This window comes from Marmota flaviventris, chromosome 3 (genome assembly GCF_047511675.1).
Source record: "Marmota flaviventris isolate mMarFla1 chromosome 3, mMarFla1.hap1, whole genome shotgun sequence".
Classification (NCBI taxonomy): domain Eukaryota; kingdom Metazoa; phylum Chordata; class Mammalia; order Rodentia; family Sciuridae; genus Marmota; species Marmota flaviventris.
In genome coordinates this window covers 63,611,877-63,627,614 of record NC_092500.1, presented here as the reverse complement: position 1 = coordinate 63,627,614, position 15,738 = coordinate 63,611,877, and the positions used below count along the sequence as shown (strand labels likewise).

Below are 15,738 nucleotides of genomic sequence, written 5' to 3'. Positions count from 1 at the left end.
GTGTTTTGGTGCTTCAGTGCATACACTTGGGTATAAACTGGGGGAGGGATGGGAGTATAGACCAAATATAAGACCTGGGTCTTATCCTAGAGAACTAAGAGAAAGTTTTCTAGTTGAAAAAATAAAATGAATATTCATGGATAGCATCACACTGTGATAGCATGGCAGTGTACAAAATCAGTGCTATGTATACTGAGGAATAAAATTGTCACAGAAATTAAATACAGACACATTAATGACATAATAACACATAAAGTTGTTAGAAAAAAATTTAAAGAAGTAGGATTTGAGCCAGGCCTTAGAGAATAATCTCCCATGTGCTCTTGCATTTGTCCAAGTTGTCTCTCAGCATTCAAAGCACTATTTACTCACCATATCTGGAGGCTAAGGAGAGTAGTGTAGGTAAAGGCCCAGAGAAAGGCAGAGTATGGTTACCATGATTATGGATGAGGAGAAGGTATGTCTAATTAAAATAATTACTTTTTTTAATATTTATTTTTTGTAGTTGTAGTTGGACACAATAACTTTATTTTATTTATTTATAGGTGGTGCTGAGAATCGAACCCAGGGACTTGAACGTGTGAGGCAAGCGCTCTACCTCTGAGCCATAACCCCAGCCCCAGATAATCATTTTGTAATAAATAAATTCTATAGAAAGTTGGGTGAATAACAGAGGGCTAAGTTATGGACAGCTGAAATCCCAGGTATAAACAGTTTTAACCCATTAAGTCCCATCTTTCCAATTCTGCAAATATTTCAAGTAAATTGAAACCAATGCATTAAGGTAGGTTAGAAATCATAATCTAGAGCTTATATATCCTTTTTTTTTTTTTTTTTTTTTAAAATAGTTTTAGTTATAGATGGACACAATGCCTTTATTTATTTATTTAGGTGGTGCTGAGAATCGAATCCAGTGCCGCACACATGCTAGGCAAGTGCTCTACCAGAGCCATAACCCCAGCCCCTATCCTTTATTATTAAGAATGAGAATACAGGTGGGTGTGGTGGTACATGCCTGTAATCCCAGCACCGAAAGAGGATTGAAAGTTCAAAGCCAGTCTCAGCAACTGAGTGAAGCACTGAGCAACTTAGCGAAACCCTGTCTCAAAAAGAAAAATAAAAAGGGCTGAGATATGGCTCAGTAGTTAAGCACTTCTGGGCTCAATTCCTAGTACCAAACAAACAAACAAACAAAAAAAGAAATGAGAACATATTGTTCATATAGGCAAGTAGGACAAAGGGCAACTATGGTATCTGGGACAATGAGACAAAAATGGGTTAACATAAAATAATGACAGATTTTGACCATAAGAGTAGAATTTAAGAAAGACTGACTTTTCAGTAGTATGGTAGATAGACTAGTCAAAGAGGCCAGCTAGGAGAGTTTAGAGGAATCTAAATATAATGAGGACAGTGGCAGGAAGAACAGGAATGCTATGATTTGGATTCCACTTAATGTTAATTCTCTCAGTATTCATGTTGTTTGTATTGTTCACTTGTATTTTTTTGTGAAAATAGTATATGTTTTTCATGTATATATGTCCTGCTTTAATTAAGTATGTTTTACCTACAGAGATAACATCCTATCCACTCTTCCCTAAGATCTTCAGGTTTTAAGAATTACTGATGACACTGTTTCTATTCATATCCTTTTCTCAGGGATTATGAATCTATAAGCTCCTGGAAAAATACCTGGTGCACTCAGTAGATATTCAATAAATATTTGCTGAATTAATATGGAATATGGGATTTATAAGAGGTTCTGTCCTTCTCCATGTCTAGGATAGCATTTTGGCTAATAATACTTAAGAGAAATTGTGCTTTAATTGATTTATTAATTGATGTGATAATCTCCAACTAAATACACTATTGATTAAATATTAGCTTGGGTTAAATCAGAACCTTTCTTGGTATCCAAAGAAAAAGTCCACTTTGGTTTTTGTATGTCTGTCTAGCTGCAAACGGTACAAAAGAACTACTGTAAGATTTGAGAGTGGTTACAAAGAGTGCTCCCTTGAGAATGTCGCATGGAAGCAAGACAACATCTAAAACAACTGGTGAAAGGTTCCAGGTCACCCAAATTGGCTTGGAAAAGTCCCACTGACTAAATGTCTTGTTTGGGTTCTGGAAATGTGCCCTCAACAGTGTCTGGGTTCACAAGGGAAGTTGAATTTACGAACTGATAATCAGCCTGCTGGAAGAAAACTGACACCCAGTGGAAGAGAAACAGCCAGCCTAAGTGGGCTTTTTTGCCTTTTTTCTACCCCTTCACTGTGGGTAGGGGGAAATGTCAAAGCCATCTCTTGTCTGTAAATCTTCTAAAGGCTTAATAAATAGAAAGCAAGGAGAGAATAGATTGAAAAAAGCTAGGACAAAGCCTCAATACATTTATTCTCAAAAACCACAGAACACAATCTCATTATTAAAAACAGTGGAAAGCATAATAGAAATTTGGGAGCTTTTAGTGTTCCTTTTTCCTGATTAAATGCAGATCACATAAGGGATCTTGATTGGAGAAGGGGAGAACAGCTCCCAGTACATCTGGTCCCTGGTATTAATCTTAACTGTCTGGTGATAGCAAGGCTTGTGGCTTTTGGGGCAGCAAATACCTGCGATGATGACTGAGTCAGTTCGGGCTGGGCCAAATTTCAATGTCATCTCATGCTTGTGTTTATGAACTGCCAGGTGGTCCTCATTTGTAAATCTCTGAAATGAAACGGAAATAGAGATGTGAAACAAACAAACAAAAAACTCCACCAATTCAATGACCTTTTAAAATATCCTAAACCAACATGCTGCAAAGAGATTGGTCCCTAGAAAGAGAGAATGGAAGAGAGAAAATATTGGAAGTGATGGAAAAGGAGAAGAGATGGAGAAAAAAGGTGCCGGGAGGCAGGGAAGAGAGGAAAGGGAAAAGACCATAGCACCAACTGCTCTATAATATCAGGTCCAAATGATAGAAATGGACAGATTGTTGGTGGAGTGGGGTCCAGGAGGAGGCTCCAAATGAAAAAAACCAGTAAGACAAACTTGCAGTGAACAAGGGGAAAACAATTTTTATTAATAATAATAAAGAGAGAAGAAGGGAAAGGCTGGGCACTTGGTCATCACAAAAATAGGACATTTCAGAACAAAGCTCTCCATGGTGGAGCTGAATTGGACTATTTTATGAGGGGACTAACAGGGAGATAAATTATGCAGGATTAGGAGAATCATTTAACTTCCTGGCCCCCACAGTGCTGCAGCAGGCGCCTGCGTGGCTATTTGGCTCAGGGTTTTAATGAGCCAGGACGGAGCTATAGAGGACAGAGGCCCAATGGCCAGCAATAATGGCATACACAGCCCCATTGGCCAAATGTTGTCTCCCCTCATCGGGCAGCCTGCCTGGGCTCCATCAGCCATAAAGGGGCTGGTACAATGCTGCTAGCTGTATAATGGAAGAATAAAAATGTAAGGGAAAAAAAATTAAGGGTAGGGAGGAGCCTGTAGGCAGGATGAGGGAAGAGAAAAGGAGAAGGCACAGAGATTTTATTTGTTCAGGGGCGTGGATGAAAGAACAATGAAGAGGTGCAACAAAGTCCACCCCAGTTTATGACTAAGTAAGACAGGGTTACTGGACAATAATTTATACTTCTACCTCTTTAAAAGGAGGAGGTGAAAGGAACAGATGAACAGCAGTAATTCAAAAGAACAGTACTCTCAAACGTCCCTTTGTGGCTACTGGTCATGTTCCTTCATTAAAACATGCCTACAACACAGTAACTGCCAGGATGCTGCAGCTTTCCACAGCTTCTTCAACAGGGAGGCTCTGAAACATGATTCTATTTGTCTTTTTGTTTCTAAAAATAGTGATTGATGGCTTAATCCACCTTTCTCTTTCATATATATATAGATATAGAGATATAGACCCCCCACAAAACACCACACTTTCAACCCTCCTTTCCACAACTCATCTGCAAAACAAATACACAGGAGTTGGTCCCATTCTAGTTCCCACCCCCATCCAGAAAACAACACTAAACTGTTTCAGCTCCTTTATTTTACCCCAAAGTAGCTTTTTTCCAAATTCACTTCTAAAGCCAGGTTAAGATCCACATTCTTTCCAAGCAAGGCAGATGTGGCCTAAAGGGCACAGGGAATTTTCAATTAAAAGTGAAGATCCAAGAAGTCAGTCAAAAGAAAACTACCTTAGTGGTTTCTGATGGATCTAAGACAAAAATGAACAAAATATAGGAAAATTTCATCAAGAACTATAGTTTTCTCTATTATTGGTAAACCCCATACACCAACTTTTTCAGTTACAGATTTTCCCTAAGGGATGGTAGGAGTGGAAGGATAGGTGACAGTCTGTTAACCAGGGATATATATGTAGGTTAAACAAGTTACTATACAGGGTCTGTGATTGCTTTGTATTTGATAAAAGGAAATAAGCAGAATTGTCTACAAGGGGAGAAAAACAACAACATAAAAAAACCCATCAAAAACATCCTTTTAAGGGGAGACAAAAGGTAGTGGATTAAACAGATTTGTTGATACTGGTAATTTCAGGAATCTTTTTCAAAAATATGTTTATAGGCACTTCAAGGAAATTTCATGCAGGTAGTTTGAAAAACTTTGAACAATGTTCTCGAACCTGAAAGAATTGACTTTAAAAAGAATTTTCTTTTGTAGTTGAGATGGACAGAATGCCTTTGTTTTTATTTTTTTAAATGTGGTGCTAAGAATTGAGTGCGTCACACATACTAGGCAAGCGCTCTGCCACTGAGCTAGCCAAAGGATTGACTTTTAAGCAAGAAATCCTCCTCTACTATCAGAAATCTAGTTTGCTTTAAAATAAGCTGATAGTAAGATTTTAAATCTCTATCAGGTTTGGGTCTAGTTAAGATTGTTCAGTATTTTATTATTTGAAACTGTTGATTGAGTCCAGGGTCTTAAGCACGGTAGCCAATCACTCTACCACTGAGCTATATCCCCAGACCCTTATCAGTATTTTAAAAGGCAGTTCCTCCCTTTGGCTACAACTCTCTGCATTGGCCTGACATGTTTCATTTGTCTAGTTCTTGTTCCTCTTTGCTCCTTACCCCTGTTCTCCAAACCCCTTTCAAGTCACCCATGAGCTATTTATTTTTTCCAAATCAAAAGCTGGGCCTGAAGAGAAATGTAGGTGGCAGAAGGGATTTACCACCTACTAGCATCTCAGAGGGTTTGATGAATCCAAAACTCTAGTTGAACTAAACTCTAGCTGAAATTTACCATTTCTAATTCATAATAGAAATTCCACATTTTTTATAGCACCTTGTACTTATTACAAGATACTGCAAAATATTCTTTTTTCCTCTGGGGATTGTTTCTAGGCCTTTGCATGCTAAGCACACACTCTATTACTGAGCCTCACCCCATCATGCCTGAAAATATTCTGGGTTTTTGTATTTTTGTTTTGCAGTACTGGGATTAAATCTAGGGTGCTCTACCACTGAGTCACATCTCTAGACCTTTTTGTTTTCAAACAGGGTCTCATTAAGTTGCCAAAGCTGGACTTAAATTTGTAATCCTCCTGCCTCAGCCTAGGGAGTCACTGGAATTATAGGCCTGTACCACCATACCCAGGGAAAATAATCTTTACACTCATCACTATTTTGAAGTTATAGTAGCTACCATACCCACCACTAGAGCTTATTTAATGCACTAATTAAAAAGCACATATATTATTATATATTTTTTCATACATTTGATAACTTTAAAATTCCACAGAATTCCATATAATTTCCTTTAAAATCCTATGTATTTTATGAATTTAAAAGCATTACTTTAGGAAATGGTTCATAGGATTTTAAAGGAAATTATATGGAATTCTGTAGGAGGGGAAGAATGAAAGCTTACTGAAGCTTTGGTCAAAGTGAAGGCCAAGAGGAGCATGCCGGAGCATGCCTGTAATCCCAGTGGCTCGGGAGGCTGAGGCAGGAGGATTGCAAGTTCAAAGCCAGCCACAGCAACTTAATGAGGCCCTGGGCAATTTAACAAGATCCTATCTGTAAATAAAACATAAAAAAGGGCTGGGGATGTGGCTCAGTTGTTGAGCATCCCTAGGTTCAATCTCTGGTACCCAAAAAAAGCCAACATTATTGTTGGCTATTGTTTTGAATACTCCTTACATTTTTCTGTTTATTAGAAGTTAATGTCTTAAGAATTCTCTAGAACCTTCGTCTTACAAAGGCATTTCTTTGGTTCTCTGTCTTTGGACATGTAAGCATTGGAGGAAAAGAAATTTTGTGGATTTGGAGAAGTCTGGGGCCAGCTTGTTCACTGTAGGCTCAGGATCAATCATCCCACATAGAAGAGGAGGAAAAAAAAAAGAATTCTCTAGATCAGGGGCTGGGAGTATAGCTGAGTGGTAAAGCACTTGCCTAGCATGTATAAGGCTCTGGGTTCAATCTCCAGCACTGGAAAAAAAAAAAAATCTTCTCTAGATCAGCACACCCTCCCACTACTCACGGTGATAGGGATTGAACACAGGGCCTTGTGCATGCTAGAAAATCAGTCTCGAATTTCATGCTTTGGGAATGATCCCTCTAAAAGCAATTTCTGAATTAAAATAGCCAAAATTATTAATTGATAAAAATTTTGAACTTAGTAAAATACAGAATATTCTCTTGAATCAAAGAGGTAGAAGGGCCAGGTGTGGTGGTACATGCCTATATTCTCATCTACTCAGGAGGCTGAGGCAGGAGGATTGCAAGTTTGAGGTTGGCCTAGGCAATTTTGAGACCTTGTGTCAAAAAAGAAACTAAAAAAATACCAGGAGGGTAGATCAGTAGTAGAGTGTTCCTGGAAAATTACTGCCTATTCGGTGTGGTGGTATACACTTGAAATCCCAGCAACTAGGGAGGCTGAGTCAGGAGAATATCAAGTTTGAGGCCAGCTTCAGCAACTTAGTGAGAGGCCCTAAGCAATTTAGCAAGACCCTGACTCAAAATAAAAATAATAGGAGCTGGGGTTGTGGCTCAGTGATAGAGCTTGCCTAGCATGTGTGAGGCACTGGTTTCGATTCTCAGCACCGCATATAAATAAATGAACAAAATAAAGGTCCATCAATATCTAAAAAAAATTAACAAAAAATAAGATAAAAAGTAAGAAGGGCTGGGTATATATCTCAGTGATAAAGCGTCTCCAGATTCAATCCTCAGTAAACAATAACAACAACAAATTACTGACCATCTAATAATCTAGCTCCCCCATGTTAATACCCTTAATGGCTCTTCCTTTTTTCTCTGATTTTATCTATAACTATGGTTGCGTCAAACAGCTACTCAGGGAATACTGATACGGTTGTAGGACACATGATCATAATATTCAATAAATGTGAATGTTAACCATCTCCAAGGCAACAGAGGGCTGATGTTATTCAAAATGGGGGCTGAAGAATCTGAATCACTTTGGAAGCAGAAGACAGTTTATATATCTTGGAAAATAATTTATATGGTAACAAACTTGGAGTCTTATTTACTGAAGTAAGTGAAATCAGGACAGTTTCCTGGCATAAAAGAGGAGAGAAAAAGTATTATGTGCTATGTTGCACCCCATCCAGAAACCAAAATCATTTAGGTATGCACTATCCAATATGGTAGCCACTAGCCACACATGGCTATTGAGCACTTTAATGTAGGCTAATCTGAATTGAGATGCACTATTACTCAAACCATACACTGGATTTTGAAGACAATATCAGAAATAAAAAAATAAAATAAAACATCTCAATTTTTATGTTGATTACATGTTGGAATGATATTATTTTACAAATATTGGGTTAAATATTAATTAAATTAATTAATTATTAATTAAATTAATTTCACTTCTTTATTTTTATTTTTAAATGTGGCTACTAGAAAACTCAAAATTATATATGTGGCTCATATTTGTGGTTCACTTCATATTTCTTTTGGATAGCTCTGATCTAGACAATATATTCTAAGATTGCTTGTAGTCCCAGTTACTGGGGAGAGGTTGAGGCAGGAGGATCGTTTGAGATCAGTTGGAATAAAACTCAGATCCCTGTCTTAAAAAAGGGGTAGGGGGGATTTTAATCACATGTCAATCTTGAATCTTCTCTCTCAAGCCCACTTTCTCTAAATGCAGTTTATACTATATGGCAGTGGTTCTCAATAAGGGGCAACTCTGCTCCTTAGGAAAATATATGGCAATGTTTGGAAACATTTTTGCTTGTCACAAATGGATGCTACCTGGCCTCTAGAGGGTAGAGGTCTAGAATGCTATAGATACTGTATAATGCACAGGATAACCTCTGTTGTGGTTTAGATATGTGGTGCCCCCCAAAAGCTCTTATGTGAGATAATGCAAGGAAGCTTAGAGATGATTGAGTTAGAACAGCCTTAACACAATCAGTGTATTAATCCCCTAATAAGGATTAACTGGATAGTAACTGTAGGTAGAAAGGGTGGGGCCAACGGAGGTGGGTCACTGGGGGCATGCCTTTGGGGTTTATGTTTTGTCTGTGGTCAGGGGAGCAGTTTCTCTCTCCTTCTGCTTCCTGGTACCATATTCCTGTTTTCTTCCACTACACTCTTCCACCATGATGTCCTGTCTTACTCAGGCACTAAGGAATGGAATTAGCCATCTCTGGACTGAGACCTCAGAAACTATGAGTGCCAAACAAATTTTTCCTCCTCTAAAACTGTTCTTCTTAGGTCTTTTGGTCACAACAGTGAAAAAACTGACTAAAGCAGTCTCCAACATAAAGAATTATTTAACTCAAAATCTCTCTTTTGTCTTTATTGAGAAACCCTTCTACAAAGTAACTGAAAAAGACAGAAAAAAAATTTAAAAGCTGTTTTTAGTTTTCTTTGCCAAACTGCCAACACATGTTTTTGGACCTGAAACTTGGAAGGAAAAAAAAAAAAAAAACCACCACAGGCAGAAGAAAACTCCCAAACTCATTTTATAAAATGGCAGATGTCCTAAAGATCTGCAAATATTTAAGGCAGAAAAATTAGGAAGATGGAAACAGAAAGCACTGTAATTGGGATATAGATTAAATAGAATTCTCAAGTACTGTCTTGTTAGTAACTAAGAGATAATACAGAAGAAGCTAATCAAAGTAGTTTTGCCTACTTTTGATTTTCATTCCTTGATGGAAGGAAAGAAAAAAAAACAGCAGAAGGAAAATTTTTTTGTTAGCTTAAGAAATGTCAACTGGGGGCTGGGGATGTGGCTCAAGTGGTAGCGCGCTCGCCTGGCATGTGTGCGGCCCGGGTTCGATCCTCAGCACCACATACAAACAAAGATGTTGTGTCTGCCGAAAATATTTAAAAAAATTCTCTCTCTCTCTCTCTCTTTAAAAAAAAAAAAGAAAAGTAGCACACGCCTGTAATCCCAGCAGCTTGGGTGGCTAAGATAGGAGGATAGCAAGTTCAAGGCCAGCCTCAGCAATTTAGCAAGGCAGTAAGCAACTTAGCAAAACTATGCCTCAAAATAAATAAATAAATAGGGCTGGGGATGTGTCTTGGTGGTTAAGTACCCCTGGGTTCAATCCCTGTTTACCAAGAAAAAATAAAATAAAAAGAAATGCGAAGAAGCATAAAACAGAATGTCAGTACTATGAGGAAATCAATCAGAAAACTGGTATTAATTGCAGAATGGATAGGGAAAGTATAGTTTCTTATTAACAATTAATTTTCCATGAGACTTCTTTGTAAAAACCTTTTGCACTTCTAGTTGTTTTCCCTTCACCTACATTTTTGTAATAGGAGAATATAGAATGAAACCTCCTAGCAAACTGACTAAATGAACAGAGGTAAATGAAAAGAGTTAGAGGAATGACCTGAAGAACTATAAATCAGGAATAAATCTCAGTGAAGTCTTATTTTACATTTTTAAATGCAGGTACAGGGCTGGGGCTGTAGCTCAGTGGTAGAGCACTTGCCTTGCATGTCTGAGGCACTGGGTTCCATCCTCAGTACCACATACAATAAAGGCATGCTGTCCATCAACAACTACAAAGTTTGTTTTTTTTTTTTTTTTAATGCAGATATAACATAGAAAATGCACAAATCTTAAGTATATGTCTCAATAAATTTGTATGTAAGTAATTGCCACCCACAACAGATATGAAACATTTCAGGCATCCCAGAACTTTGAACTGAGGGCATCATGCATGAGTACTCTCCCTCAGAGCTATACCCCCAGCCCTTTTTTATTTTATTTTGGGATGGATTTCACTAAGTTGCCCAGGCTGCTCTTAAATTTGAGATACTCCTACCTCAGTATCCCAAGTAGCTGAGATTCCAGGCATGAGCCACTATGTACAGACTCTTACACTTTTAAATGAAATAATTATATAAAATTGTACAGTACCTGGCATGCATCATATATTCAACTTTGTCTTTCCTTTTTGAAATCTCAAGATAGACAGGTATTGTACTAAAAAAGTAATTATTCTTTGAAGAATAATTCTAAATAAGTCAATGTTTAGAAATAGTTCTTTTCATTTAGCCTACTCTCTTGAAGTATTTTTAAATAGCAGCACTGAACAGAATTAAAAAGACATCTCAGAGCAAATGAGAGCTCAGGTCAAACTAAAGCTAAATTTTGCCTTTTGACTCTGAGCCAGGTATAAATATATGGGCATTAGGAATGTAACAGTTTTAAGCTAAATCCTTGGTAAAGCATTGTGACCAGTGAAATTTTTGTGCAATATGCACTCAACTCCTAGCCAGGTTCATTCCTGAAATGTTGTTTTTGGCTACAACAGTTCCAGTTTCTGTGTGGATTTGCCTCACATTTAGAACTGTTTTTACATCCTGACCTATGATGAATTCAGGTCCCTTTCCTTATTTTAGAAGAGGAGACTGAGGGAAGGAGCTATTCAGAACTCTTTAGTTTTTAGGAAATGAGCTCTGATTGCCTAAACTACCCAGGAAAAATACAAGGAATGAAGTTTACATTTGTGACAGTCTGAAAAGTCATTTATGCTGAAACCTAATTATCCTTTCTCCAAAATTTTTAAGTTTGGCAGAGCTTCATAGACAGCTTTCTTTTTTATTATGGTATCTACAACTGAGTGTGTGTGTGTGTATATATATATATTTGGGTTTTTTTTTTTTTTTGTTTTTTTTTTTTGGTAGCAGGGATTAAACTCAGAGGCACTGGATCACTGAGCCACATCCCCAGATATTTTGTGTTTTATTTAGAGACAGGGTCTCACTCACTGAGTTGCTTAACATTTCTTTTTTGATGAGGCTGGCTTTGAACTTGCAATCCTCTGCCTCAGCCTCTGGAGCCATGGGGATTACAGGCGCACGCCACCATGCCTGGCTTACCTGAGCATATCTTTTTTTTCTTATTGAAACTATTTTTCTTATTTAAGGTTTTTTCAGATCCTGAATTTCTTCTAAATCTACAACAAAACAATCTTAGGATTGGAAACATTGGTTCTGAGACAGACCCACTTGGTAATGAGAAAGTCCAATTCCAACTGGGGAAATTTACCTGAGTCCTAGCCTTTTCAGTTTAACATTACACCTGACACTTAGAAAAATAAATCCAAGTACCCATCTGGGTTGAAGGAAAAGAGTTATTTATGACTCTATAAAAAATGGAGGGCTGGGATTGTGGTTCAGCAGTAGAGTGCTTGCCTAGTACATGTGAGGCTCTGGACTCAATCCTTGGCACCACCTAAAAATAAACAAATAAAATAAATGTATGTGTCCAACTAAAAAATAAATGTTTTTAAAAAAGTAAAAATTAAAAAATTAAAAATGGAATTATGTAATGTAAAATTCCAAAAAGTCAAATGATGCTATATAAGACATTTTTGTTTCTTTTTCTTAGGAAAAAGGAGTTATATGGAAACTTCTCATTGTTTTTCTTCTACTCATCTATGTCCAAAGTTGAAGGCAGGTCATACTATAGGGTGCATCACACCTTCTTTACTAAAAAACTACTTGTGCTACTTTTCTTCCAGTTTTGGCCACATGGAAAACTAACTCTACTGTGCTATATGACTCCACAAAACAGGATGAATAAAACTGTAATACAGCAGCCTCTCATCTTAGGAAGGTGAACAGGGTTCCATCATGGACTCAAACTAGGTTGTTCGCTTTTATCATTCTTTCAACTAAATGTAAGCATGCACTCACAGGGTTAGCTGCTACACAATCTGGTCCTTCTGTAGAAGAATGACAAAATTTAAAAACAGCAATGTTCCAAGGCTTGAAAAAGTCAACAACAGCTTCTGTCTCCAAGAGAAAAATCCTTCCTTCATCCAAAAATGTGGATTTACACAAGTAAAATTATGTATTTGTACAGAATCTCTTTAGTGTATCAGATATGAAATCAATCTTGATATCTTGTCTTTATGCTTCTTTATCACATCAAAGAGTTAACTGCAAAACTGGACTTTCATATCTGTCCAGTAAAAATCTATGTCATCTATGTCACAAGATGAACCAGGATTTAGAGATATATGTAACTTTTTAACATCTCTTTCTTTTCAAATTATAACAAATATTTGGAATTTATTGCTGCAGTCTCAAATGTGCTTATCATAATAGTGGCCAAAACTGGAAGACATTTTTAAAAAAACTCATCCATACTTGCCATTTATCAGTCTTCTTGTTTGGAGCAAAAGGCTAAGAATTCACAAATACCACAACCTAAGCACCTGTTTCAAATTAAACATCAGCCTTCAACTTGCAAAATAATTAAGCAAATTGCAGAAGACCCATCAGTTGCTTTTTTTCTTCCTGGAGAAGTCTGCAGGATAATTGTACCCTAAGGGCTTCTTTCTGTGTTGAATCTGAAAGGTGGAACAAAAGAAAAGCAGTTTTCTCCATTCCAAACCACAGAAGTAATGTGTAGAAAGGTACCCATATTTCAGTAGGGAAAGTGGCTGGATAAAGAAGCAGGACTACCTGCTCTAGAAGAGAACACAGAAATACCTGCCACATCCTGAGTTCAGAATTTTGTTTTGAGATGAAAATAAAAGCACCTAAATGTCAGGAAAGTGTTCATCCTGTGTGACAAGGATTCTCCCAGGGTCCATCAGACCCAATTGACTTCCCAGGGGCCTGCCTGCCCCTAGCCCAGAGACCAGATGGCTGAGGCGCTCCTCACTCTGCCATCTTTGCTTCTTCCATCTGAGCATATTTCAATGAAAGAAAATAGTAAGAAAAAGCCACAGAAAACTTGAGAAACCATGGGCAGCAAGCTCGAGAATATAGTAATATCAGTGTTGAGCAGGTAGTGAAAAGCCTAACTAACCTTTTTTTTTTTTTTTTAACACAAATGATCTTTGAAGTTCAACTGATCACATATTCTGAAAGAAGAAAGTGGGACATCTGCAAGAGTCTTGCAAGGATTTTTCACCTTCACTGCACTGATTCTATTCCTAATGCACAATATCACTCATCTGAGAAAGTAAGGAAAGGAAAGAAGGGAAGGAAGTGAATACACAAATGCATATACCTCAAAGCCAACGTGACTTTCACTTCTACCTCAGCCAGACCCAGGCTCCTGCTCTCTCCTTCAAGATGCTGCTGTTTACTAAGTGAGTCACACATCCTGCTTTGAATGCTTCATGGCTCTTGAATGAATCATTTCAAAGTACAAGATTGTTCAACAAATAAACACAACCACAGCAACAGCAGTTCATATGCTGCATGTGTGTGCAAGGTAATTTATAGGGGAAAAATAAGAACAGGAAATTTCTTCCCAAAACACTCTCAAGAGAAAATGTTGTTAGAGGAATGAATGAGACCAGAGGAGGAAAAAATTTCCCCAACAAATGGTACCTAAGGTAAATTCATTTGGCTATGGATTGAAAGATTTTCTGTTTGGGAGGGATATATAAATATCTTAAAGAGAAGATTCTGGCAGCAGATAAAATTCTTGTTTTAGGGATGGGGCACAGTTTTATAGATGATTGCTATAAGAATAACTGTTGAAAAACTTTTTTACTCTTTGGTTCTAAGACCTTAACAGGGCATACTTTCAGAAACATCCCATGGCTTTCCATCTCTACTTCCAAAGTAAATTTCATTTCACAAATAAATGATAATTCATGCATCTTCCCTACTTTATTTGATACAAGATTTCCTTTATTATAGAAAGGCACCTAAGACAATTTCAACATGCCAGAGTTATACTGCTGTAGTACGAAAAGATAGTGGTGTCATGTCCTTTCAGGTAAATTTACTTTCTTAGGATATCTGACTGTAGAGAGCCACAGCCCCTGCTGGTACAAAGACCTATCCACAGGTGTGGCTGTATACTGGACCAGTAGTCAATGACGGGTAAGAGCCAATTGCAATGGTACCAACCTAAGACAGGAGGCTGACGCCTTGAGGTCAGCTCATCCGACGACGGGTAAGGACCATATGTAGTATTGGACAACCTAAGGCAGGCACGGTCCCTAAGTCACATGCTTGTTGTTTAAACAGAGAGGGGGAGATGTTGAGAGCCACAGCCGAAAGGGGCCCCAGCAAACTTCCAGCTGCCAGCAAACTTCCACCTGCCAGCTGACGATTGGCTCACAGCGGCCCCAGCAAACTTCTAGCTGCCAACTGATTGGCTCCTCTGCGGTGATGCTCATTGGGCTGTTTCCCTGCCCTTTCAGACCACAGAGCTGCTCATTGGGGGACTTTTTTGGCTCTGCCCACGCAACCCAGCCAATCAGCCTCAAGAGCAGGAGGAGTGGGGGAAGTTGAGAGGCTTGTGGGAAGTGGTGGTGGCAGTTGGGCTCTGAGGGTTTTTCCTGAGGAGCTGTGTGGTGTGGTGTGGTGTGTGTGTTCTAAAAATAAAGTATGTTTCTTTTGACAAGTGGCTCCTGAATTGTGCCCAGCCAGACTGTGGCATCTGACTTCATAATTCAATTTTATTTTATTACAAGCTAAAATGTCTATGCAAAAAAATGTCAACTAAAAACAATGGCAAGGGCTGGGGCTGGGGTTCAGAGGCAGAGCGCTCGCCTGGCATGTGTGAGGCACTGGGTTCGATCCTCAGCACCACATAAAATAAAGTTATTGTATCTACCTATAATTAAAAAATAAATATTAAAAAAATGGCAATTTGTAAACAGCACCCTTTAAGTTCCTTCTTCATTTCTCAAACCTGTAGTGGTAATTTTTAAAAAAATATTTATTTTTTAGTTGTAGTTGGACAACAATGCCTTTATTTCACTTTTTTATTTTTATGTGGTGCTGAGGATCGAACCCAGGGTCCTGCATGTGCCAGGCGAGCCCTCTATAGTTGAGCCACAACTCCAGTCCCTCCATTGTTAATTAAAAAATTTTTTTTCTATCAAGATTGAACCCAGAGGCACTTTACCACTGAGCTACATCCCAGCCCTTTTACTTTTATTTTGAGACGGGGTCTTACTTAAGTTGCTTAGAGATAATTTGCTGAGGCTGGCCTCAAACTTGCAATCCTCCTGCCTCAGCCTCCTAAATCGTTGGGATTATATGTGTACACCACCGTGCCTAGCTCCAATGGTAATTTTAATTCATCATCTTGAGAATTTTCTTTTAGGATCTTAATTACTTGAGTTTTATAGGTAGAATATCAGCATCCCACAGGTGCCAAGCAGTGTCAAGAACTGTATTCCTCCTTTTATAAAACATATCCTGGGGTATCTGAAAAGGTATGTATTAAATCAACAAGCTAATGAGAGGAGAACAGAAAAAAAATATTAAAGCTGTGGTCAACATTGAATTTACTCTTCATCAT

The 15,738-nt window shown here is 38.0% G+C and overlaps 1 protein-coding gene and 1 non-coding gene across 6 annotated transcripts in view; one reads left to right on the top strand and one right to left on the bottom strand.

Annotated features, from left to right (window-relative positions):
- The window catches only part of LOC114103948 (cyclic AMP-dependent transcription factor ATF-7), a 101,870-nt gene that overhangs the window by 31,285 nt on the left and 54,847 nt on the right, over window positions 1-15,738 (bottom strand). For 4 of the 5 annotated variants that reach the window (XR_011707078.1, XM_071609803.1, XM_027949832.2 and 1 more), the window contains exon 3: window positions 2,610-2,706. Coding sequence is in view for 3 of the 5 variants with exons in the window: in XM_071609803.1 (XP_071465904.1) it covers window positions 2,610-2,706 (97 nt within the window). In the remaining 2 variants the exon portion in view is untranslated. Of the gene's footprint in view, window positions 1-2,609; window positions 2,707-15,738 lie in introns of those variants that run through there. The other variant, XM_071609804.1, reaches the window with a different exon arrangement.
- Window positions 6,201-6,334, top strand: LOC114104081 (small nucleolar RNA SNORA38). Its single transcript, XR_003584774.1, has one exon. It is a non-coding gene; the product is annotated as a small nucleolar RNA SNORA38 (small nucleolar RNA).